This window comes from Stegostoma tigrinum, chromosome 7 (genome assembly GCF_030684315.1).
Source record: "Stegostoma tigrinum isolate sSteTig4 chromosome 7, sSteTig4.hap1, whole genome shotgun sequence".
NCBI classification, from domain to species: Eukaryota; Metazoa; Chordata; class Chondrichthyes; order Orectolobiformes; family Stegostomatidae; genus Stegostoma; species Stegostoma tigrinum.
In genome coordinates this window covers 104,547,877-104,574,626 of record NC_081360.1, presented here as the reverse complement: position 1 = coordinate 104,574,626, position 26,750 = coordinate 104,547,877, and the positions used below count along the sequence as shown (strand labels likewise).

Sequence of the window (26,750 nt, the reverse complement as noted above, 5' to 3'; positions counted from 1 at the left end):
TACAGCAACGGACAGGCCATTCAGTTTGTCATGTCTGTGCCAACCGCGATGCCATTCTAAACTAATCCCATCTAACTGCACATGATCTGGATCCCCCTGTTCCCTGCCTATTCATGTGTCTGTCTAAATACCTGTTAAAACACTGCTATTGTCTCTGTTTCTACCAACTGCCCTGGCAGCACATTCCAGGCACCTACCATTCTCTGGGTAAAAGACTTACCTCCCACATCTCCTCTAAACTTTCCCTCTCACCGTGAACCTATGATTCCTAGTAATTGACATTCCTACCCTGGGAAAAAGACTGGGTCTATCCACCTTATCCATGGCCCTCATAATTTTATAAGTTTGACCCTCAGCCTCTGACACTCGAGTGTAAACAGTCCAAGTTTGCCCAACCTCTCCTTCGAGCAAATACATGCCAATCCAGACAACGTCCTGGTAAACCTCTACTGCACCCTCTCCAAAGCCTCCACATCCTTCCTGTAATGGGGCAATCAGAACAGCACACAGTAATTCAAACGTGGTCTAACGAAAGGTTCGTACAGCTGCAACTTGCCTTGCCAACTTGGAAACCCGGTGCCCCGACTGATGAACCAAGCATGCCATACGCCTTCTTTACCACCTTGTCCTCTTGTGTCACCACGTTCAGGGAGCCCTGTACTTGCACAGCAAGATCCTTCTGTATACCAATGTTGTATATAACTCCGTTGCAGTCTCCTGAGAGTGTTTGATAAGGAATAGCGCAAATAGGAAGCTTTTCTCTGTACCCAACCCAGTGCTGTACATGTCTTGAGAGTGTTTTTTGGGGAAAGTGTCGAGGGACCATGACTCTGTATTTAGCCCCAGGCTATCTCTATCCTGGGATGGATTGATGGGAATAATGTAGAGGGAGCTTTACTCTGTATCTAACCCCGTGCTGTCCCTGTCCTGGGAGTGTTTGATGGGGGGGGGACAGTGTAGAGGGAGCTTTGCTCTGCATCTAACCCCATGCTGTCCCTGTCCCTGGGAGTGTTTGATGGGGGACAGTGTAGAGGGAGCTTTACTCTGTATCTAACCCCATGCTGTCTCTGTCCCTGGGAGTGTTTGATGGGGGACAGTGTAGAGGGAGCTTTACTCTGTATCTAACCCCGTGCTGTCCCTGTCCCTGGGAGTGTTTGATGGGGACTGTGTAGAGGGAGCTTTACTCTGTATCTAACCCCTTGCTGTCCCTGCCCTGGGAGTGTTTGATGGGGGACAGTGTAGAGGGAGCTTTACTCTGTATCTAACCCCTTGCTGTCCCTGCCCTGGGAGTGTTTGATGGGGGACAGTGTAGAGAGAGCTTTGCTCTGTATCTAACCCTGTGCTGTTCCTGTCCTCAGAGTGTTTGATGGGGATATGTAGAGAAGCTTACTCTGTATCTAACCCCATGTTGTCCCTGTCCTGGGAGTGATAGTTGAGTCCTATTATACCATGAACAAAGAAAATTTCAGAACAGGAACAGGCCCTTCGGCCCTCCAAGTCTGCGCTGAACTGAGATCCTCTGTCTAACCCGTCATCTATTTTCTCTGGGTCTGTATCCATTTGCTCCCTGCTCAACCATGTACCTGTCCAAATATATCTTAAAAGACGCTAACGTGTCTGCGTCTACCACCTCCGCTGGCAACGCGTTCCAGGCACCCACCACCCTCTGTGTAAAGAACTTTCCACGCATATCTCCCTTAAACTTTCCTCCTCTCATTTTGAACTCATGACCCCTAGTAATTGAGTCCCCCCACTCTGGGAAAAAAGCTTATACCACAAGGACCTTTGTACATTTTGGCCTCAAGTCTTTTCCCATTCTTGGAGCAGTCCTGAATCATGCCTGTCGCATTTCAAACACTGACGGAACAGTCTGGAAGGTTTTGCCACACCCACCTCCTCTGAACTGTTGTCAAACCTGCTTTTCCTGGGTGTGCTGTGTTCAGACAAACTGATCCTGCCCAGGCGAATCAAACTCGGGCAGGAATAAAAGTCTAAGAGAAGCTCTGCAGAGTCTACCTTTCACTGTTAACGTCATTAACATCTGGAATCACTGGGATTCAGACTTTCATTGTTAAAAGGGTTTTGTGCACCATGCCCCTTTTCACTGGGCATTGCTCGCTGGCCTTCTACCCAACACCCCCAATAACATGATACAGTCTCGGCAGAATAAACAGGACCCAGCGACCCCTCTAACACTGCCAGCTATTAACAGCTAGGGTAGAAAGTTGTAACTGGGGTTTAATTGATGGAGGAAATGAGTCCATGTGGTGATCAGAATGTAGGTACAAATTACTGAAGACTCAGAATGTTGTTTTTAGTGCTGACCAGAATGTGTTGCATAGGACCCTGTAAATGCTAGTCAGTAACCTCTTTTTCCAGTATCACGCTACACGCGGAGTGACCCCTAGGGTGGAGAGAAGGAGAGAGAGAAGTAAGAGAAGCAATCAGCCAGAGTTCCTGCCCCTGATCACTCCCCAGTGATCTCTTGGCCAAGTATCTGTGGTGAGGTGGTCCAACCCCAACCTCACCATCAAACCCGCAGACAAGGGTGGCGCAGTGGTAGTATGGCGCACTGACCTCTACATCGCCGAGGCCAGACGCCAACTCTCCGACACCACCTCCTACCGCCTCCTCGATCATGACCCCAAACCCGAGCACCAAACCATCATCTCCAACACCATTCACGACCTCATCACCTCAGGGGACCTCCCACCCACAGCCTCCAACCTCATTGTTCCCCAACCCCGCACGGCCCGTTTCTATCTCCTTCCCAAAATCCACAAGCCTGCCTGCCCTGGTCGACCCATCGTCTCAGCCTGCTCCTGCCCCACCGAACTCATCTCCACCTATCTGGACTCCAATTTCTCCCCTTTGGTCCAGGAACTCCCCACCTACGTCCGTGACACCACCCACGCCCTCCACCTCCTCCAGGACTTCCAATTCCCTGGCCCCCAACACCTCATATTCACCATGGACGTCCAGTCCCTGGACACCTGCATTCCGCATGGAGATGGCCTCAAGGCCCTCCTCTTCTTCCTGTCCCGCAGGCCCGACCAGTCCCCCTCCACCGACACTCTCATCCACCTAGCTGAACTCGTCCTCACACTCAACAACTTCTCTTTTGACTCCTCCCACTTCCTACAGACTAAGGGGGTGGCCATGGGCACCCGCATGGGCCCCAGCTATGCCTGCCTCTTTGTAGGTTACGTGGAACAGTCCCTCTTCCGCACCTACACAGGCCCCAAACCCCACCTCTTCCTCCGGTACATTGATGACTGTATCGGCGCCGCCTCTTGCTCCCCAGAGGAGCTCGAACAGTTCATCCACTTCACCAACACCTTCCACCCCAACCTTCAGTTCACCTGGGCCATCTCCAGCACATCCCTCACCCTCCTGGACCTCTCAGTCTCCATCTCAGGCAACCAGCTTGTAACTGATGTCCATTTCAAGCCCACCGACTCCCACAGCTACCTAGAATACACCTCCTCCCACCCACCCTCCTGCAAAAATTCCATCCCCAATTCCCAATTCCTCCGCCTCCGCCGCATCTGCTCCCACGATAAGACATTCCACTCCCGCACATCCCAGATGTCCAAGTTCTTTAAGGACCGCAACTTTCCCCCCACGGTGATCGAGAACGCCCTTGACCGCGTCTCCCGCATTTCCCGCGACACATCCCTCACACCCCGCCCCCGCCACAACCGCCCCAAGAGGATCCCCCTCGTTCTCACACACCACCCTACCAACCTCCGGATAGAACGCATTATCCTCCGACACTTCCGCCATTTACAATCCGACCCCACCACCCAAGACATTTTTCCATCCCCTCCCCTGTCTGCTTTCCGGAGAGACCACTCTCTCCGTGACTCCCTTGTTCGCTCCACACTGCCCTCCAACCCCACCACACCTGGCACCTTCCCCTGCAACCGCAGGAAATGCTACACTTGTCCCCACACCTCCTCCCTCACCCCCATCCCAGGCCCCAAGATGGCATTCCACATCAAGCAGAGGTTCACCTGCACATCTGCCAATGTGGTATACTGCATCCACTGTACCCGGTGTGGCTTCCTCTACATTGGGGAAACCAAGCGGAGGCTTGGGGACCGCTTTGCAGAACACCTCCGCTCAGTTCGCAACAAACAACTGCACCTCCCAGTCGCAAACCATTTCCACTCCCCCTCCCATTCTTTAGATGACATGTCCATCATGGGCCTCCTGCATTGCCACAATGATGCCACCCGAAGGTTGCAGGAACAGCAACTCATATTCCGCCTGGGAACCCTGCAGCCCAATGGCATCAATGTGGACTTCACCAGCTTCAAAATCTCCCCTTCCCCAACTGCATCCCTAAACCAGCCCAGTTCGTCCCCTCCCCCCACTGCACCACACAACCAGCCCAGCTCTTCCCCCCCACCCACTGCATCCCAAAACCAGTCCAACCTGTCTCTGCCTCCCTAACCTGTTCTTCCTCTCACCCATCCCTTCCTCCCACCCCAAGCCGCACCCCCATCTACCTACTAACCTCATCCCACCTCCTTGACCTGTCCGTCTTCCCTGGACTGACCTATCCCCTCCCTACCTCCCCACCTATACTCTCTCCACCTATCTTCTTTACTCTCCATCTTCGGTCCGCCTCCCCCTCTCTCCCTATTTATTCCAGTTCCCTCTCCCCATCTCCCTCTCTGATGAAGGGTCTAGGCCCGAAACGTCAGCTTTTGTGCTCCTGAGATGCTGCTTGGCCTGCTGTGTTCATCCAGCCTCACATTTCATTATCTGTGGGCCCACTGTTTGAAGTGATGACTTGTTCTGTGCTCTGATGCTGGCGGAGATGGAGAATGTGGTGCTGGAGCATCTGTTCCTGTAGCCACAAGAGCCCATACACATTGGATGAGGAGCGTGCTGTGTAGGGAAACCAGGGTGAAAGTAGCTGAGGAGTTATTTTGCTAAAGCTCACTGTTTCTCACTGGCCTATTGGTGGGAGCACAAAGATGCATCTCAGTGGTCATTGAGGCCAGCAGGGTCCTGCCTTACATACAGGATGATGTGGGCAGGGAAGGGTTAATGGGCTCTGGGCGGTACTCTATTAACTTGGAACACTTCCTGTCTCTGTGTAACAAGTTCTGCAAACACACAAGACCAGTCAGCAGTACCTGATAGGATTGCCGTGCAGAAAACTGTCACTTTGAGCAAAAGTCACATCGCTGCTCCAGCGCTGGGGGAAGGTAGGAAGCAGTCTCTGTGTTAGGACACAACAAGATGAGGAAATTCCGTGTCTACTGTCTGGACATGTACAGAAACAACAGGGAAAGGGATCACTCACATGAGAGGATTCATGGATGAATCACAGACAAGACAGAGAGAGAGACAGACAGGGACAGAGAGAGAGAGAGACAGACAGACAGAGAGAGAGACAGACAGACAGAGAGAGAGAGACAGACAGACAGACAGACAGACAGACAGAGAGAAAGACAGACAGACAGAAAATCAAACACAGACAGGGACAGAGTCGAATAATTAACTAAAGACAGGAAGACACTAAGACAGACAGACAATCAGATAGAGACAGACACAGGAACTTGGACACTAAATCACTGACAAACAGGAGGCTGGAAGAACACAGCAGGCTAGGCAGCATCTGGAGAAAAGGAGCAGCCAATGTTTCGAGTATTACCCTTCTTCAGGACTACTTTTCTCCAGATGCTGCCTGGCCTGCTGTGTCCTTCTAGCCACCTGTTTGTTTATCTTGGTTTCCGGCATCTGCAGTTTTTTTGCTTCTCACTTTATCACTAACAATCAGGCAGCTAGCCAGGGAGAAGAGTGGCAGTCAGACGTTCATAGCAATCGACAATCCATCAGAGAGAGTTTACCAGGCTGAGAGAGGAATAATTAAACAGAGCAAAACACAGCCAGCCAATCAAACAGAAAACCAGACAGATAATCACAGAGACAGCTCAACAAACACAGGGACAACCAGACAGACAGAGAGAATTTGATTTTTGAGTGTCTTTTCTTGGTTTTACCAGCCAGTAATAGAGTTAGAATTGTGTCAGTAAAGGAATTCCTGAAGTTGTTTTAAAATTCATTCACAGAAAATGTTCATTGCTGGCTGGGCCCAGCATTTATTACCCGTTCCTAGTTGCCCCCATGAGAAGGTGGGGGTGAGCTGCCTTCTTGAACCGCTGCATTCCTCCTGCAGTTGGTTGACCCTCAATGCCCTTAGGGAGGGAATTCCAGGATTTTGACCCAGCGACAGTGAAGGAACACCAATATATTCATGGAATCATAAAATCATAAAGTACAGAAGATGTTGTTTGGCTCGTCGAGCATGCACCAGCAAAAATTACTGTAGATCTACAGGAGTCCACTTTCCCACACTAGGCCCATAGTCTTAAATGTCATGACATTTTGAAAGCTCATCAATTACTTGTTAAAGGTTATGAGGGTTCATGCCTCAACTACCCTCCCAAGGAGTAAATTCCAGAAATGCTCGGTGCCCTGGGTGAAAAATGCTTCCTCAAGTGCCCCCTTAAATCTCCTGCCTTTCCCCTTAAAATTGTGCCCCCTTGTTATTGACCCTTCAGCTAAAGGGAACAGCAACATTCTATCAACCATGTCCATGCCCCTCATAATCTTACACACCTCAACCAGATCCCCTCTCTGCTTCAGAGAAAACAACCTGAGCTTATCCAGCCTCTCTTCATCGCTGAAACACTCCATCCCAGGCAACGTCCTGGTGAATCTCCTCTGCACCCCCTCCAGTGCAATCACATCCTTCCTATAGTGTGGTACAACAGAACGGGATACAGTACTCCAGCTGTGCCCTAAGCAAAGTTCTGTACAGCTCCAACATAATTCCCCTGCCCTTTTAATCTACATCTCTGTAACTGAAAAAGGAAATCATCCTGTCTGCTTACTTAATGTCTCTAACTGTCCTGCCACCTTCAAGAATCTGAGGACAATGACCACAAGATACCTCAGTTACCCTGAGCTTCCTAGTGTCCTGCCATTCCATGTTTCCAAGTCAGGATGGTGAATGGCTCGGAGGGGAACTTGCAGGAGGTGGTGTTCCCATGTATCTGCTGCCCTTGTCCTTCTAGATGGAAGTGGTCGTGGGTTTGGAAGATACTGCCTAAAGATCTTCGGTGAATTTCTGCAGTGCATTTTGTCGTTTGTGCATACTACTGCTACTGAGCATCAGAGGTAGAAGGAGTGGACGTTGTGGGGATGTTTTACAGTACAGGCCTGAAACTATTGTACAATGCCACACCTTGTGGTGCAGTTAATGCTGTGGAATCGTTTGTTCCCACTTAATGGGACCTTGGTTTAACACCTCAAGAGAAAGATGTCCCCCCCACTCCTGGTGATGTGAGTCTCAGAGTGGGTCTGATTGGGAAGTGAACCTATGACCCTCTGACTCAGACTGAAAGTGCAACAGCTCAGATAAGGATGTGAGGTCAGAGAGGAGGGAACAGGGATCCACACAATACAACATCAGCACTTAATAACATTGTTGAACTGCGCTGTGTGTACAACATAGAAACTGGACAAACACCACAACTCCTTGATGTCAGTGACAACGTGACAACTGAGCTCCCCTCAGTTCACTTTTTCACATCCTCCACTAGCTAATTTATCTTTCAGGTATGTACCGTATCTACGTCAACTCGAGGTACAGGGGAGGTCCCAGAGGATTGGAGAATAGCCAATGTTGTTCCTTTGTTTAAGAAGGGTGGCAGGGATGATCCAGCTAATTACAGGCTAGTGAGCCTTGTATCAGTTGTAGGGAAATTATTGGAGAGGATTCTTTGAGACAGGATTTACTCCCACTTGGAAATAAGTGGGCATGTTAGCGAGAGGCAACATGGTTTTGTGAAGGGACGTCGTGCCTCTCTAATTTGATTGAATTTTTTGAGGAAGTGACGATGATCATCAATGAAAGTGGAATAGCGGATGTTATCTACTTGGACTTCACTAAGGCATTTGACAAGGCCCCTCATGGCAGGCTGGTACAGAAGGTAAAGTCGCACGGGGTCAGAGGTGAGCTTGCAAAATGGATAAAAAAACTGGCTCAGTCATAGAAGACAGAGGGTAGTGATGGAAGGGTGTGTTTCTGAATGGACGGCTGTGACTAGTGGCATTCCTCAGGGATCAGTGTTGGGACCTTTGCTATTTGTAATATCTATAAAAGATTTGGAGGAAAATGTAACTGGTCTGATTAGTAAGTTTGAGGATTGTGGATAGCAATGAGGACTGTCAAAGGATACAGCAAAATATAGATCAGTTGGTGACATGGCAGAGGGATGGCAGATGGAGTTTAATATGGGAAAATGTGAGGTAATGCATTTTGGAAGGTCTCATCCTGTTGGAAAATATATAGTAAATGGCAGAACCCCTAAGAGTACTGATGGGCAGAGGGATCTGGTTGTACAGGTACACTGATCACTGAAAGTGGCAACACGGGTGGAGAAGGTAGTCAACAAGGCATACAGCATGCTTGCCTTCATCAACCAGGGCATTGAGTTTAAAAATTGTCGGGTAATGTTGCAATTCTCTATCCATGTCAATATATTACCTCCAACACCAGGGGCTCACAGCTGATGACTTTACCTTTTGTGAGGTACTTTGTCGAGCACCTTCTGGAAGATCAAATAAGACACACCTCCTGGTTCCCCTCTATACACTCTGATTGAGACTTCCTCAAAAAAACTCCAGTAAATTAGTCTGGCATGATTTCCCTTCATGAAGACACGCTGACTCTGCTTGATCGGGTTATGAGTTTCCACATGAGCTGCTATTACTTCCTCAATAGTTAATTCAAATCTTTTCCAACAATAGATGTTAGGCTAATTGGCCCATAGTTACCCACTTTTTGCCTCCCTCCTTTTTTGGATAGTTTCCAATCCTCTAGCACTTCTCCAGAATCCGACGATTTTCAGAAAAGCACAGCAATGCATCCACTATATCTGTAGCTACTTCTTTTATGAACCCTAGATGCAAGCTGCCAGGGCCAGGGGACCTGTCTACGTTGAATTCCAACAGTTTGTCTAATGCTATTTCTCTAGTGTTGATAATGGTACTTAATCCTTGCCCTATACTCTTTCGTATTAGTGGGATGTTAGAAGTAACATTGACTTGCAGTTGTGTGCTATGAATGTTACTTGCCACATGCCAGCATAAACCTGGAATTTGTCCAGGTCTCGCTGCATTTAGACATGAACTGCTTCAGTACCTAAGTGGTTGTGAAAGGGGATGAACTTTGGGTCATCACTTCAGTTCATCAATTCCAAAGCTGTTGATTCTGACATTGATGCAGGACTAGAGTGAACATGTTCAATTAATCTGTCTTTAAAAAAGGAACACTATAACCTGAAATAATAGGAACTGCAGATGCTGGAGAATCTGAGATAACAAGGTGGAGCTGGATGAACACAGCAGGCCAAGCAGCATCAGAGGAGCAGGAAAGCTGACGTTTCATGCCTAGACCCTTTATCAGTTCCTGAAGTTCACTGAGAGAAATCTGGAAGTTTCACTCTGTCACACTATCAATCTCACAACTTGAATTTCCTGTTTATAAACTGTCAAATTGTGCTGCAAGTGAGACAAAAACAATGGGTTTACATCAGAATACTGATCCCAATGGGAACCATCGAAGTGAACTCATCTGCTCATCACTGAGCTTCAGCCAATTTAACATGGAATCAATATCACAAAGACAATGAACTATTCTTGCAGTGGTCAATCTGACAAGACCAACTACAAACAATCTTCAGAATTAACTCTGTATAAACTGGCAGTAGCTATGAAGTATTCACAGTATCAATGAGATCTTGAACCATAGCCCAATTTGCCCTGTCAGCTGGAGGTGGAAAATCTCATAGTCACTGAGATAATGGCAGAGTTCCTCATTGAAATTTATTTCTTCACCAAAGTCACTGTGCCACACAGGTCATTATCATGTTGCTGTTTGAGATCCTGCTGCATCCAGATCGACTGCCATGTTTCTGAAATTAAAGCAATGGCTACGCTTTAAAAAGCATTTCATTGGCTGTGAAGGGCTTTGGGACATCTGGGTTGTGGTGGGCACCACAGAAATGAAGGTTCCTCCAAAACTCTCGCTGATGGCCGATCAATAACGAAAAGACCAGGGTTTGTACAGATGCTTCAGATGTTATAATGGCTCATGGTACATCCATCACAGCAAACTGTTCACTCCATATTACTGAGGACAGATGTCACTGAGCAGCACAAAACCCTGGCAGCACCAACATAGAAAGGGAGAGCAATGTTTATATCACATTGGTCATCTGGTACATCAAATGGTCATTGACTCCATTTCCTTGTTCCCTTAGGAAACACTCCTAAAGCTCAGTAAAACAGAAGAGCACATGAGGTAGGGGCAGCATACTGGCCTGGATGCAAGATTGGGCAGCAGACAGGAAACAGAGCATAGAGATAAATGGGCCATTTTCTGCCGGGCAAATTGTAACTGGTGGTGTGTCACAGAGATCGGTGCTAAGGCCTTAATGACTGAAATCTAAATGAATGATTGGGTAGAAGCAACCAGATGTATGGGTGATAGGTTTACCAATGGCACAAAGCCAGGTAGAAAATTAAGTTGTGGAGAGGAGGTAGAAAGTCTGAAGAGGGATGTAGATATGTTAAATAATCAGGAAAAAAAAATTAGGTGAGTATATTGTGGGAAAAGTGAACTTGTCCACTTTGGCAGGAAGAACAGAAAGTCAGATTATTGTTTAGCTGGAGAGATGATACAGAACCCTGTCCTTTAGAAAAAACTTGCTGTCCTTCTGGATGTTTCACAAAGTTAGTATGCAGGCGCAGCAAGTGATTAAGAAGCAAATTATTAGCATCTGTTGCAAGGGGAATGGAATAAAAACATGAAAACATTTTACTGCAGCTGGACAGGATGCTGGTGAGACTACTTTTAGAGTATTTTCAAAAAGTCATAATGCACTGAGGATAGCGGTTTAAAATAAAACCAGAGATTGCTGGAGAAACTCAGCAAGTCTGGCAGTATCTGTGAAGAGAGAAACAAAGTTAATGCTTTGAGTCCAGTGTGACTCTTCTTCAGAACACAAAGCTTTGCAGAAGTCATATTGGACTTGAAACATTAACTCTGCTTCTCTCCCTATCTGTTTTTTCTTCAGTTGTGCTGTGAATAATTTCAGTCTCCTATTTGGAAAAGGGTAGATTTGCATTAGAAACTAGAACATAGAACATAGGACAGTACAGCACAGAACAGGCCCTTCAGCCCACGATGTTGTGCCAACCATTGATCCTCATGTATGCACCCTCAAATTTCTGTGACCATATGCATGCCCAGCAGTCTCTTAAATGTCCCCAATCACCTTGCTTCCACAACTGCTGCTAGCAACGCATTCCATGCTCTCGCAACTCTCTGTGTAAAGAACCCGCCTCTGACATCCCCTCTATACTTTCCTCCAACCAGCTTAAAACTGTTCAGAGAAGGTTCATTTGACTTATTCCTATTGAGAAGTGGCTGAACAAGTTGAGCCTGACCCTACTGGAGAAGAAGGGGTGATTAATGATCCTGCAGGTGGATGCTAGAGATGTTTTCCTAGTGCGACAGACAAAAACTAAAGGACACTGTTAAAGAATGAAAGGTCACATTTTAAGATGGCGATCTTAAGGAGATTGTTAACCCATGTAATTGTCTTTCCTAGAAAGCGATGTCGTGCTGCACCACTTCAGAAGGTAGTTAAGAGTCACCAATGTTGCTCTGGGTCTGGAGTCATATGTAGGCCAGACCAGGTAAGGATGGCTGATTTCCCTCCCTCAGGGATATTAATGAACACAATGGCTTTTTACAGCAATTGATGTTAGTTTTCATAGTCGCTATCACTGAGATCAGTTTTCAGTTCCAGATGTACTAATTGAATTTAAATCGCCCGAGGGTTAGCTCAGGACTCTCAGCACCTAAACACCTTACCATGCTGCACTGTGAAAGAGGAGGGCCATAGAAAGGAGGGGTGGCACGGTGGCTCAAAGGTTAGCACTGTTGTCTTCCAGTGCCAGAGACCCGGGTTCAATTGCAGTTTTGGGCGACTGTGTGGAGTTTGCACATTCTCCCTCTATCTGTGTGGGTTTGCACTGGTTTCCTCCCACAGCCCAATGATGTGCAGGTTATGTGCTTTGGCCATGGTAAATTGCCCATAGTTTCCAGGGATGTGCAGGCAAGGTGGATAAACCATGGGAAATACAGGATTATAGGAATATGGAGGGATTTGGGTCTGAGTGGAATGCTCTTTAGAGGGAGTAGAGGCTCGATGGGTTGAATGGCCTACATCTACTCTGTAGGGATTCCATGTCTAAACCAACTGGGGAAGCGGTGAGGGGATAATAATACGGAAGAGGAAAATTGGATCCCGTCATCAATGAGGTTGGAAGGTAGGTAGAATAGAATTGTCCCTCTGGGAGGTGGGTAGCAAGTTTGAGAATGTGGCAGGACTAGCGATGGCATCAGGGTGTATGACAATGGGGCGTGTAAAAAATGAATAATTAGCAGGAAAGATGTTGAAGTCAAACAACTGAAGGGAAGAAGCTCCCTAATTTGGGGTACGTTGTCTGAAATTCTCAGTGCCGTTGCCTGCAGCCCTACATACATCTGTTCACAGTGTCCACCTGGGATCAAGGACTCTGCCCCCAGAAGTTCCTATGGAGGAGATAGAGCTCCATCTATGGACAGAGGCATTGGGAAAGTGTGGCCAAAGACAGTGTATCTCCTGAGATCATCAATTCCCATCTTCCCAGCAGGATATTGTGGGAGCTGGAACACAGACTGGAAAAAGGGCATAGTGATTTCCTGTGCTGTCTACTTTGGGGGTTCAATCTATCTGACCTTTACAGAGAACATTGTTTCGGATAGTCCCCTCCCTTGAATTTAGTTTTAGAAGGACACAAACTACCCCACAGCAGGATTGGAGATGCTCCTGAGTGAGAAAGCTAAGAACTGGGTAATCCCAGTACAATGCTACCAAGAATTGCAGGGTCCTAGTGCATATAATTGTCACTGACCTACCCAATTTCACCAAGTGCAGGAGACTTGCATGAAGTCATAATGCTGTGTTAACAAGCCTGCGCAGATACAATGGGAGATTTCGCCTCCTTTTGCATTGAAACACTTCAATGGTTCTACAAGTTGCACACTTGGCAACATTCTGAACTCTGGTTTTGGAAGGTATTAGTATTGTGAAGTGAGCTTTGTTTGATTGTGTGCCAGTCAAAGAAAAAAATAAACGAAAGGTCTGCAGATGTCAATCAGAAACAAAAATAGAAATTGCTGGAAAATCTCGGCAGGTCTGGCAGCATCTGTGGAGAGAAAGCAAGGTCGGACATATACAGTAACAGTAAGGCCCCGAGGGGTGTTGTGGAACAGACAAGATTTGGAGATGCTGGAGTCGGACTGGGGTGGACAAGGTCAGAAATCACACGATACCAGGTTATAGTCCAACAGGTTAATTTGAAATCACAAGCTTGTGGAGTCTTACTCCTTCTTCAGGTGTTAGAGAGAGAGCTGGTATCTGACACAGAATTTATCAGTAAAAGATCAAAGGATCACCCCACTGATCGGGAAGTACTAAACAAACCTAATACACTAGTGATAATGGGGACTGCAGATGCTGGAGAATCCGAGATAATAAAGTGTGAGGCTGGATGAACACAGCAGGCCAAGCAGCATCTCAGGAGCACAAAAGCTGACGTTTCAGGCCTAGACCCTTCATCAGAGAGGGGGATGGGGTGAGGGTTCTGGAATAAATAGGGAGAGAGGGGGAGGCGGACCAAAGATGGAGAGTAAAGAAGATAGGTGGAGAGAGTATAGGTGGGGAGGTAGGGAGGGGATAGGTCAGTCCAGGGAAGACGGACAGGTCAAGGAGGTAGGATGAGGTTAGTAGGTAGGAGATGGAGGTGCGGCTTGGGGTGGCAGGAAGGGGTGGGTGAGAGTCCGTCTTCCCTGGACTGACCTATCCCCTCCCTACCTCCCCACTTATTCTCTCCCCTCCACCTATCTTCTTTTCTCTCCATCTTCGGTCCGCCTCCCCCTCTCTCCTTATTTATTCCAGAACCCTCACCCCATCCCCCTCTCTGTTGAAGGGTCTAGGCCCGAAACGTCAGCTTTTGTGCTCCTGAGATGCTGCTTGGCCTGCTGTGTTCATCCAGCCTCACATTTTATTAAACCTAATACACTGTTAAGCCTTTAAGCAATTGGAAGGTTTTAATTGATTAAAATGTATACGTAAATCCCCAAATTCCTTTCAAGTCACTGCTCTGAGAGAACTAAAGGCTTTAATAGTGTAAAGAAGAGGTGACATTTTAGGTCAGACAATGCATGTTAGGTGTGAGGCCTTGTTTAGAATCAGTTTGTGTTCTGGTTTGGAATTCAGACTGGTTTTATTTCTGAAGTAGGAATTTATAAAACACTATATCGACTGACTGCCTATAAATTGTAGGCTTTTATAAGTTCATGAGAGATAGAAGCAGGAGTAGGCCATTAGGCCCATCGAGCTTGCTCATCCATTCAATAAGAACATGGCTGATCTATCTGTGGTCTCAGCTCCTCACCACCTGTATTATCCCAAAAAGCCTTAATACACCCGTGCTATGCAAAAATCTATCCAACTGCATCTTAAATGCATTGAATGAAGCTGCCTCTACTGCTCCCTTGGGCAGAGAATTCCATAGATTCACCACTTTCAGGGAAAAGCAGTTCTTCCTGACCTCCGTCCTGAATTTACTCCCCCTGATCTTGAGGCTCTGTCCCCTAGTCCTAGCCTTTCCCACCAGTGCGAACAACTTGCCTGTCCCTAATCTTATCTATCCCTTTCAAAATGTTATACGTTTCGATAAGATCCCCTCTCATTCTTCTAAATTCTAGTGAGTACAGTCCCAGGTAGCTCAGCCTCTCCTTGTAGTGTTAACCCCTTGATCTCTGGAATCAGCCCAGTGAACCTGTTCCACACCAGCTCCAAATCCAGTATATCCTTCCTCAAGCACAGAGACTAGAACTGCGCACAGTATTCCAGGTGCAGCCTCACCAGCACCTTGTACAATTGCAGCAAAACCTCCCTGCTTTTAAATACAATCCCTCTCGCAATGAAAGCCAACATTCTGTTTGCCTGAGATAACAAGGTGTAGAGCTGAATGAACACAACAGGCCAAGCAGCATCAGAGGAGTAGGAAAGCTGATGTTTTGGGCCTAGACCCTTCATCAGAAATGGGGGAGGGGAAGGGTGTTCTGAAATAAATAGGGAGGGGGGGAGGCGGATAGAAGACGGGTAGAGGGGAAGATAGGTGGAGAAGAGACAGACAGGTCAAAGAGTTTGCCTTGCTTGTCTTGCTCATTACCTGCTGCACCAGTAAACCAACTTTTGATGATTCGTGTACAAGAACTCCTAAGTCTCTTTGCACAGCAGCATGCTGCAATCTTTCACCATTTATATAATTATCTGACTGACAATTTTTACTTTAGAAGCACATGACCTCACATTTACCAACATTGTATTCATCTGCCAGACAGTTGCCCAAACACTTAACCCATGTGTATCTCTCTGCACACTCCCCATATCCTGTGCACCATTTGTCCTTCCACTCATTTTAGTGTCATCAGCAAACTTAGCTACATTACAATCAGTCGCCCCTTCCAAATCATTTCCATACATCATGAAGGCCCAACACTGACCCCTATGGCACCCCGCTCTTATTAATCTCCAACCAGAAAAACACCCATTTATCCCAACTCTCTGCCTTCTATTGGTTAACCAGTCCTCTTTCCATGCTAATACATTCCCCGCATCTCCATGCAATCTTATCTTATGGATGAGTCTTTTACGTGGTACCCTGTCGAATTGCACAACATCGTCCTGCTCCCTTCTATTCACCACGGTTGTTATATCCTCAAAGAATTCCAGTAAGTTTGTCAAACACGACCTTCCCTTCCTGAATCCATGCTGCGTCTGCCTGATGGAACCCTTTCCATCCAGATGTCTCGCAATTTCTTAATGATAGCCTCAAGGATTTTGCTGACTACAGATGTTAAGCTCACTGGCCTGTCGTTACCTGCCTTCTTCCTACATCCTCTTTTTAAACAACACCATGACATTCGCTATCTTCCAGTCCCACTGGAGTCTGCCCAGAGTCCAGCAAAGTTTGGTAAATTACCACTAACGCATCTACTATAGCTTCCTCCATTTCTTTCAGCTCCCTTTTTTAAATTCATTCATTGGATGGGGGTGTCGCTGGCTAGGGCAGCATTTATTGTCCATCCCTAATTGCCCAGAGAGCAGTTCAGAGTCAACCACATTGCTGTGGGTCTGGAGCCACATGTAGGCCAGACCAGGTAAGGATGGCAGTTTCCTTCCCTAAAGGACATAAGTGAACCAGATGGTTTTTCCCGACAATTGACAACGGATTCATGGTCATCATTAGATTCTTAATTCCGGATATTTTTATTGAATTCAAACTCCACCATCGTCATGGTGGGGTTCAAACACAAAGGTTGGAGGGGCCGTTGATAGTATCGAGGGCTGTTGCAACCTTCAGCGAGACAATGACAGAATGCAGAGCTGGGCTGAGAAATGGCAGATGGAGTTCAACCTGGATAAATGCGAAGTGATGCATTTTGGAATGTCGAACTTAAATGCTGAATATAGGATTAAAGGCAGGATTCTTGGCAGTGTGGAGGAACAGCGGGATCTTGGTGTTCAAGTGCGTAGCTCCCTCAAAGTTGCCACCCAAGTGGATAAGGTTGTTAAGAAAGCACCCGGTGTTTTGGGTTTCATTAACAGGGGGATCGAGTTTAAGAGCCGCGAGGTTATGCTGCTGCTCTACAAAACCCTGGTGAGACCACACATGGAATATTGTGTCCAGTTCTGGTCGCCCTATTATAGGAAAGATGTGGAGGCTTTGGAGAGGGTGCAGAGGAGATTTACCAGGATGCTGCCTGGACTGGAGGGCTTGTCTTACAAGGAGAGCTTGACTGAGCTCGGACTTTTCTCTCTGGAGAGAAGGGGGAAGAGAGGTGACCTGATCGAGGTGTACAAGGTAATGAGAGGCATGGGTAGAGTCAATAGCCAGAGACTTTTCCACAGGGCAGGATTGACTGCCACGAGGGGTCATAGTTTTAAGGTGTTAGGAGGAAGGTATAGTGGAGATGTCAGAGGGAGGTTCTTCACCCAGAGAGTTTTGAGCGCATGGAATAGTTTACCAGTGGTAGTCATTGATAATAATTGAATCAAGGCCCTCACCTCCTGTAATATCCTTAACATCATTATGCGTGGAAATTTCTTTACACAGAGGGTGGTGGGTGCCTGGAACGCGTTGCCAGCGGAGGTAGTAGACGCAGACACGTTAGCGTCTTTTAAGATATATTTGGACAGGTACATGGATGGGCAGGGAGCAAATGGACACAGACCGTTAGAAAATAGATGACAGGTTAGACAGAAGATCTTGATCGGCGCAGGCTTGGAGGGCCGAAGGGCCTGTTCGTGTGCTGTAATTTTCTTTGTTCTTTGTTCTTCTTTGTTCTTTGTTCTTTATCATTTTTTGTCATGATGGACACATCTTCCAGTGTGAAGACTGACCCAAAATGGTCATTCAATGCCTTTGCCATTTCAGCATTACCCAGAATGAATTCCTCTTTCTCTTCCTCCAAGGGGCCTACATCCACTTTAGCCACCTTTTTCCATTTTGTATATTTATAAAACCTTTTCCCATCTGTTTTTATATTCTGTGCTAATTATGAATATTCTATTCATAATCTATCTTTCCTTTCTTTATCTTTTAAATGTTTTCCCGATCTTCTTGTTCCCCACTATTGTTGGCGACATTAAAAGCCTGAGCTTTTAATTGGATGCCTTCCTTTATTTCCTGAGTTACCCAAGGCTGGCTCTTCCTACCCTTGCTATTCTTGTTTTTGACCGGAATATGCTTTTTTTGAGCACTGTGAAAAATCTCTTCCACTGTTCCTCATCTGTTCCACCATACAACTTGTGTTCCCAGTAAAAACTGAAAGAACTGTGGATGCTGTAAATCAGGAACAGAAACAGAAGTTGCTGGAAAAGCTCAGCAGGTCTGGCAGCATCTGTGAAGGAAAAAACAGAGTTAACGTTTCGGGTCCGGTGACCCTTCCTCAGAACTGATGGTGGCTGGGAAAATGTCAGTTTATATGCAGAAAACAGGGAGGTTGGTGGGGTAGGGAGTAAATGATAGGAGAGAGACCAAAGAGAGAGAAAGACAGCTGGACAGACAAAGGTAACAAAGTGTGGAGCTGGATGAACACAGCAGGTCAAGCAGCATCTCAGGAGCACAAAAGCTGACGTTTTGGGCACAGACCCTTCATCAGAGAGGGCGTTGCTAACGATCAGACTGGGAGGGTGAGTAGTTGTTAATGAGGACTGTTAGTGACTAACAACAGGGGGTGTGTAGTGGGAGGCTATGTGGTAACAAGGCCTGGTGTGTGGTATACGGGGCTGGGCCATGGGAGAATTCAGCCCGAAAATGATTGAACTCGACATTGAGCCTGAGGGCTGTAGGGTCCCCAAGCGGAAAATGAGGTGTTATTCCTCCAGCTTGCGCTGGGCTTCACTGGAACGATGCAGCAAGCCAGAGACAGAGATGTTGGCCAGGGAGCAGGGTAGTGTGTTGAAATGGCAGGCAACGGGCAGTTCAGGGTCCTTTTTGCAAGCAGAACGTAGATGTTCAGCAAAGCGATCGCCATGTCTAAGCTTCGTAGAGAAGACCACACTGTGAGCAGCAAATGCAGTGGACTAGATTGTGGGAAGTGCAGGTGAAGTGTTGCTTCACCTGGAAGGTATGTTTGGGCCCTTGGATACTGGGGAGGGAGGAGGTAAATGGGCAGGTGTTGCACCTTTGCCGGTTACAGGGGAAAGTGCAGTAGGGCTGTGGGGAGGTGTGGGGGGTGAAGGAAGTGTGGGCCAGGGTGTCCCAGAGAGAACAGTTGAGCTTGTGTTCCCAGTCTGCCTTAGCCAATTCCCTCCTCATCCCATTATGGCCTCCCTTGTTTAAGTTTAAAACCCTGCTTTTCGATGATACTATTTCACCCTCCATTTGTATCCAAAATTTGATCATACTGTATCAGAGCAATGGGAACTGCAGATGCTGGAGAATCCAAGATAATAAAGTGTGAAGCTGGATGAACACAGCAGGCCAAGCAGCATCTCAGGAGCACAAAAGCTGACGTTTCGGGCGAAGGGTCTGGGCCCGAAACGTCAGCTTTTGTGCTCCTGAGATGCTGCTTGGCCTGCTGTGTTCATCCAGCTTCACACTTTATTATCTTTGATCATACTGTGATCACTCTTTCCGTGAGGATCCCTAACTACAAGATCATTAATTTTATCTGTCTCATTACACAGGACCAGATCGAAGATTGCATGTTCCCCTATAGGTTCGGTAACACGCTGTTCAGGAAAGTTATCATGGATGACTTCTCTGAATTTCTCTTTAACACTGCCTCAATTGCCTTGATTCGCCCAATCAATATGCAAGTTAATGTCCCCTGTGATGACACGTTCCATTCTTACATATATCAGATATTTCTTGCTATATTGCCTGTGCCACTGTCGTATTAATACTAGGTGATCTCTAGACTATTCCCACCAGTGACTTCTTCCTCTGACTGTTCCTAATCTCCACCCAGGTGGATTCAACCTGTTGCTCCTTAGATCCTATATCATCTCTCACTATCGCCCTGATCTCATCCATAAATAAGAGTGAACCCACCTCCCTTACCTTCCTGCCTATTCTTCTGAATCACGTGAAACCCTTGGATATTTAGTTCCTAGTCATCACCACCCTGCAACCATGTTTCTGCAATGGTAACCAAATCATTACCCCGTTGTACTGATTTTTGCAACAAGTTCATCAATTTTGTTTCGAATACTGTGGGCATTCAAATAAAGTGCCCTTATATCATTGTACTCAGTATTTTCTAAATGGGGAGAAAATTCAGAAGCCTGAAGTACAAAGAGACTTGGGAGTTCTAGTCCAGGATTCTCTCGAGGTAAAGGGAAGGTCTTTTAGAACGGAGATAATGAGAAACTTCTTCAGCCAGAGAGTGGTGAGTCTGTGGAATTCTCTGCCAGAGAAGGCTGAGGAGGCCAGGTCATTGAGTACTTTTAAGCACAAGATAGATAGGTTCTAGTTTATGAAGGGGATCAAAGGTTATGGGGAGAAAGCGGGAGAATGGGGCTGAGAAACTTATCAGCTATGATTGAATGGTGTAGCAGACTCGACGGGATGAATGGCCTAATTTATGCTCCTATGTCTTATAGTCTTATTGTGCCTATAGAGTTTAGTAGTCTTCTCGTCTTTTGCATTTGATTCTCTCCTCCAATTTTACTTTTCTATTTTCTAACTTTTTCCCTGATCTCTGCATTGCTTCCTTCTGCCTTTCTGCATGGACTCCCATCCTCCTGCCACTTTAGTCTGTCCTTCCTCACAGTCTCCCTACTCATTGCAGCTACCTTTACACCAACACATCCATCTTCTGGCCTAATGCTCTGGTTCCCATTCCCCTGCCAACGTAGTTTAAAGCCTCCCCAACAGCTCCAGCAAACCTGTCCACAAGGATATTGGTCTATCTCGAGTTCAGGTGTAACCCGCCTCTATTGTACAGGTCATATTTTCCCCAGAAGGGGTCCCAATTGCCCACAAATCTGAAACCCTGGCCCCTGCACCAACTCTTCAACCATGTGTTCATTGGCTATATCTTCCTATTCTTGCCCTGATTAGCGCATGGTACAGGCAGCAATCCAGAGATGACTACCCTTGATGGCTTCCTTTATAGCTTCCTTCCTAGCTCCCTGTACTCACCTTTCAGGACCTCATCCCTTTTCCTAGCTACGTCATTGGTACCAATGTGTACGACAACTTCTGGCTGCTCTCCTTCCCCCTTAAGAATTGTGTAGACTCGATCCGAGACATCCCTGACCCCAGCACCTGGCTCTTTTTGAACAAAATAGAATGTATCTGCAAATACAAATTCACCCCATTAATTTATATTTGTGTGCGACAGTGAGAGAGAGAGAGAGTGAGTGAGTGTGTATGTGTGTGTGTGTGTGTGTGTGTGTGTGTGTGTGTGTGTGTGAGAGAGACAGAGAGAGAGTGTGTGTGTGTGTGAGTGTGAGTGAGAGTGTGTGTGTGTTTGTGTATGTGTGAGTGAGTGTGTGTGTGTGTGTTTGTGTATGTGTGAGTGAGTGTGAATCAGTGTGTGTGCTTGTGTTTGTGTATGTGTGTGAGTGAGTGTGTGTGTGTGTGTGTGTGTGTGTGTGTGTGAGAGAGACAGAGAGAGAGTGTGTGTGTGTGTGAGTGTGAGTGAGAGTGTGTGTGTGTTTGTGTATGTGTGAGTGAGTGTGTGTGTTTGTGTTTGTGTATGTGTGAGTGAGTGTGAATCAGTGTGTGTGTGTGTTTGTGTATGTGTGTGAGTGAGTGTGTGTGTGTGTGTGTGTGTGTGTGTGTGTGTGTGTGTGTGTGTGTGTGTGTGTGTGTGTGTCTCTATGAGTGAGTTTGCGTGTGTGCGCGTGTGTGTGCGCGTGTGTGTGTCTGTGTGTGAGTGAGTGTGTGTGTGTGTGTGTGTGTGTGTGTGTCTCTATGAGTGAGTTTGCGTGTGTGCGTGTGTGTGCGTGTGTGTCAATGTGAGAGTGTACAGTGTGGATGGGTCACCTGTGGTGTGAGATGAACCCAAGACCCCGGTTCGACTGAACTTGCCTATCAGCCTCTGCTCGGGTCACCCTGTGTTGTTGTACATGCCAGAGCCTGCCTTGGAGGACATTTCGCCGAAGATCAGAGGCCGAATGCCTTTCACCACTGAAGCATTTCCCCACTGGGAGGGAACATTCCTGTCTGGTGATTGTTGCGTGATGCCCATTCATCTTTGTCGTATCATTTGCATGGTCTTGCCATTATACCATGTCTCGGGACATCCTTGCCTGCAGTGTGTCAGATAGACAACGTTGGCCAAGTCTCGCGAGTATCTGCTGTACACATGCTGGGTGGTGTTCCCACGTGTGAGGGTAGTGTCTGTGTCAAAGATCTGACATGTCTTGCAGAGGTTTCCATGACAGGACTGTATAATGTTGCAGCCAATATTGTCCTGAAGGCTGGGTGGTTTGCTGCAAACACTGTTCTGTGTAAGGTTTGGTGGTTGTTTGAAGGTGAGAGATGGAGGTGTGGGGAAGATCTTGGTGAGGCACTCATCATCATCGATAATCTGTTGAAGGCTGCGAAGAACGTGGCACAGTTTCTCAGCTCCCAGGAAATACTGGGCGATGAAAGGTATTCTATTGGACGCATCCTATGTCTGTCTTCTGAGGTGGTCATTACGGTTTTTTTGCTGTGATACATTGGAACTGGCGATCAATGAGTTCAGCATTGTATCCTGTCCCTGTGAGGGTGTCCTTCAGGTGTCTGTCTCATTCTTTCTCACCTGAATGGGTCCTGTGTATGTGTAGGATGGCTGGAAAAATGCAGAAGAGTGAGGTACACAGGTGCCTGTCCCTGATGGAGATGTGTGTGTCCAAGAATGAGACTGATTCTATAGAATAGCTCATGGTATGCCTGATTGTGGGACGAGATTTGTTGGTATCACCATGTAGTTGTTTCTGGGATTCCTTGCCATGAGTCCAAAGGAAGCAAATGTCTTCAATGTATCTGGTGTACGGTGTTGGTCGGAGATTCTGTGCAGCAAAGCAGTCTTGTTTGAAGACAGTGGGAACTGCAGATGCTGGAAAATCTGAGATAACAAGGCGGAGAACTGGATGAACACAACAGGCCAAGCAGCATCAGAAGAGCAGGAAAGCTGATGTTTTGGATCTGGACCCTTCTTCTGAAAGAATTTTCTACACAGGTGTAGAGCTGTGTTCATCCAGCTTTACACCTTGTTATCTCAGCCTTGTTTGAATCTGTGCATGAAAATTGTGGCATATTTGGGAGCAAATCTGGTCTACATGGCTGTTCCCATGTGTCTGGATGAAGAATTAGTTTTCAAAATTGATTGTTTAGAACATCTTCATCAGTGTTGTGACCCTTTGATCTTTTATTATAAATTCTGTCTCTGATACAACATCTCACACTAACACCTGAAGAAGACAAAAACTCTGAAAGCTTATGTTTTCAACAAAACCTGTGGAACAGAGGTGCCCAGGAGTACAAGTGTATGTTGAAAGCGGTGTCACAGGTGGACAGGTTGGTGAAGGAGGCATTTAGCACGCTGGCCTTCATCTGTCTCGGCATTGACTATAGGAGTTGGGACATTATGTTATAATTGTATAAGTCATTGGCGAGGCTGCACTTGGAGTACTGTGTACAGTTTTGGTCACCGTGTTGTAGGAAAGACATTGTTAAACTGGAAAGTGTGCAACGAAGATTTACAAGGATGTTTTGTTTCATTCCTTAATGAGATGAGGGTGTTACTGGCCAGGCAGCATTTATTGCCCATCCCTAATTGCCCATCGGGCAGTTCAGAGTCAATGACATTGCTGTTGGTCTGGAGTCACATTTGACCAAACCAGGTAAAGAATGGCAGTTTCCTTCCTTAAAGGACATTAGTGAACCAGATGGGTTTTTCCTGACAATGTTGCCGGACTAGTAGATCTGAGTTATAGGGAGAGTTTGGCCAGGATAGGACTTTATTCCTTGGAATGTAGGAGATTGAGAGGTGACCTTACTGAGGTGTATAAAATCATGAGGGGCATGGATAGGATGAATGCATATTGTCTTTTTCCCAAGGATCGAGAATTGAAAACTAGACAGCAGAGCCACACTTGGAGCATTGCGTACAGTTCTGGTCACCGCATTATACTCTGGTGCGGCCACACTTGGAGCATTGCGTACAGTTCTGGTCACCGCATTATACTCTGGTGCGGCCACACTTGGAGTATTGTGTATAGTTCTGGTCACCGCATTATAAGAAGGATGTGGAAGCTTTGGAAAGGGTGCAGAGGAGATTTACTAGGATGTTGCCTGGTATGGAGGGAAGGTCTTACGAGGAAAGGCTGAGGGACTTGAGGCTGTTTTCGTTAGAGAGAAGAAGGTTGAGAGGTGACTTAATTGAAACATATAAAATAATCAGAGGGTTAGATAGGGTGGATAGGGAGAGCCTTTTTCCTAGGATGGTGATGGGGAGCATGAGGGAGCATAGCTTTAAATTGAGGGGTGAAAGATATAGGACAGATGTCAGAGGTAGTTTCTTTACTCAGAGAGTAGTAAGGAAATGGAACGCTTTGCCTGCAACGGTAGAAGATTCGCCAACTTTAGGTACATTTAAGGCGTCATTGAACAAGCATATGGATGTACATGGAATAGTGTAGGTTAGATGGGCTTGAGATTGGTATGACAGGTCGGCACAACATTGAGGGCCGAAGGGCCTGTACTGTGCTGTAATGTTCTATGTTCCATGTTTAAGGTGAGAGGGGAAAGGTTTAAGAAGGACCTGAGGAGCAACTTCACGCAGAAAGTGGTGTGTGTATATGGAATGGGCTGTCAGAGAAGGTGGTTGATGCAGGTACAGTAGAAACATTTAAAAAAAACAACAGGATAGGTACATGGATGGGAAGGGTTTGGAGGGAAATGGACCAAATGTGGGCAATAGAACTAGCTGAGTGGGAAGCATGGGCCAGTTTGGGCCGAAGGGTCTGTTTCCTTGCTGCATTGCTCTATGACGCTATGACTCTGAATCAGGGTTAATGTTTCAGGTCGATGGACCCTTCTTCAGACAGTTGGAAAGATTTCAGAATGTTCAAAGTGCTTGAGGTAGTTTGTTGAATTAAGTAAGGAGAAACTGGTTGCACTGGCAGGAGGTCGGTGTACAAATGCACAGGTTCCAGAAAGCTGGCACAATTTCAGAAAGAGATGACAGGAATTTATTGATGTATCAAGTTAGGATGATGTGTTGTGATGGGATTCATGGTGTTACTGAATGGTGACTGAAACTATCCATATCTGAGGTTGTGAACCCTCATCATTATGAGCAGGAACCATCGTCAGAATCAGTCCATCACAGCAGACCACAGACATCACATCAGAGCAGATTCCAGAACCAGAATGGCAGGAGACACCGATATCCAACTTCTCAGGGTGATCAGAGACCTACAAGGTAAAATAATTTCATTCACACCATCTCTTCAATCTCCAATCCTGCCCTGTCCGTGTTAAATCCTCTAACATTGTTTACCCCTGCACTGTCCGTGGTTAAATCCTCTAACACTGTTTACCCCTACGCTGTCTGTGTGAGATCTATTCACTGTAGAACCTGGTCATTTTCACAGCTTCTATTGAAGAGCTTCGCAAAGACCAGGAGAGGAATGAACTTCCGATCACAGATGACAACCCAGTTCTCCACGGTCTGTGCACAAGACTTGAATACCTGTTACAGGTGAATGGCATGACTAACCAATCCCCTTCCTTTATCCACATCATTTGTATAACTTGTAATAAAATTGAGGCCTGATTTCTGTGGAACACTTGTTACATGTGACCAAACAGAAAATAATCTGATAATAAGAGAGCCAGCCATGGATGTCTAGGGAAATAAAGGACAGTATCAGATTAAACAAAATACACACAAAAAGCAAAGAGTAGTGGGAAACGAATAGACTGGGAAATCTTTAAAGGCCAACAGAAAGCCACTAACAAAGTTACGAAGAAAAGTAAAATAGATTATGAGAGTAAACTAGCTCAGAATATAAAAACAAGCAGCAAGAGTTTCTATAAATATGTGAATCGTAAAAGATTGGTGAAGGTAAACATTGGTCCTTTAGAGGATGTGAGGGCCAGTTTAATAACTGGGAATGAGGAAATAGCCGAGGCATTAAACAGTTATTTTGTGTCAGTCTTCACGGTGTGAGACACAAATAAGATGCCGAAAACTAATGGCAAGAAGCTTATAGCAGGTGAGGACCAAGAAACTATCATTTTCACTGAGGAGGCAGTGCTGGGCAAGCTAATGGGGCTCAAGGTAGACAAGTCTCCTGGCCCTGATGAAATGCATCCCAGGGTACTAGAAGAGGTGATGGGGGAAATAGCAAATGCACTAGTAATTATGTACCAAAATTCACTGGACTCTGGGGTGGTTCCTGCAGATTGGAAAACAGCCAATGTGACGCCACTGTTTAAAAAAGGAAATAGACAAAAAGCAAGTAACTATCGGCCAGTTAGCTTAACTTCAGTAGTGGGGAAAATGCTTGAATCTATCATTAAGGAAGAAACAGCAAGACATCTGGATATAAATTGTTCCATTGGGAACACCCAGCATGGGTTCATGATGGGTCGGTGATGTTTAACTAATTTGGTGGAATTCTTTGAGGACATTATGTGCATGGTGTACAATGGGGAACCTGTGGATGTGTTGTATCTCGATTTCCAGAAGGCATTTGACAAGGTGCCACACCAAAAGCTGCCACATAAGATAAGTTGCACGGTATTACAGGTAATGTATTGGCATGGATAGAGGATCGGTTGGCTAATAGAAAGCAAAGAGTAGGGGTAAATGGGTGTTTTTCTGATTGGTGGTTAGTGGCTAGTGGTGTACCTCAGGGATCAGTGTTGGGACTGCAAATGTTTACAAGTTACATTGATGATTTGGAGTTGGGTACGAAGTGTGATGTGTCAAAATTTGCAGATAACAGTGAAAGTCTGAAGAGGGATATAGATAGTCCAAGTGAGTGGGCAAAGGTCTGGCAGATGAAGTGCAATGTTGATAA

General features: G+C 46.3%; 2 protein-coding genes across 3 annotated transcripts in view; one reads left to right on the top strand and one right to left on the bottom strand.

The window, feature by feature from the left end:
- Positions 1–8,020: 8,020 nt before the first annotated feature.
- LOC125453810 (FYVE and coiled-coil domain-containing protein 1-like) overlaps positions 8,021–26,750 on the top strand; it is a 72,507-nt gene continuing 53,777 nt past the window's right edge. The window contains exons 1-3 of the mRNA XM_059647604.1: positions 8,021–8,037; positions 25,023–25,144; positions 25,317–25,423. Of these exons, the coding sequence (XP_059503587.1) occupies positions 25,093–25,144; positions 25,317–25,423 (159 nt within the window). The 5' untranslated portion in view covers positions 8,021–8,037; positions 25,023–25,092. The remainder of the gene's footprint in view (positions 8,038–25,022; positions 25,145–25,316; positions 25,424–26,750) is intronic.
- The window catches only part of LOC125453811 (C-X-C chemokine receptor type 2-like), a 117,198-nt gene continuing 114,639 nt past the window's right edge, over positions 24,192–26,750 (bottom strand). For both annotated transcript variants that reach the window (XR_009445975.1, XR_009445974.1), the window contains one exon: positions 24,192–25,137. The gene's annotated coding sequence lies outside the window, so the exon portion shown is untranslated. The remainder of the gene's footprint in view (positions 25,138–26,750) is intronic.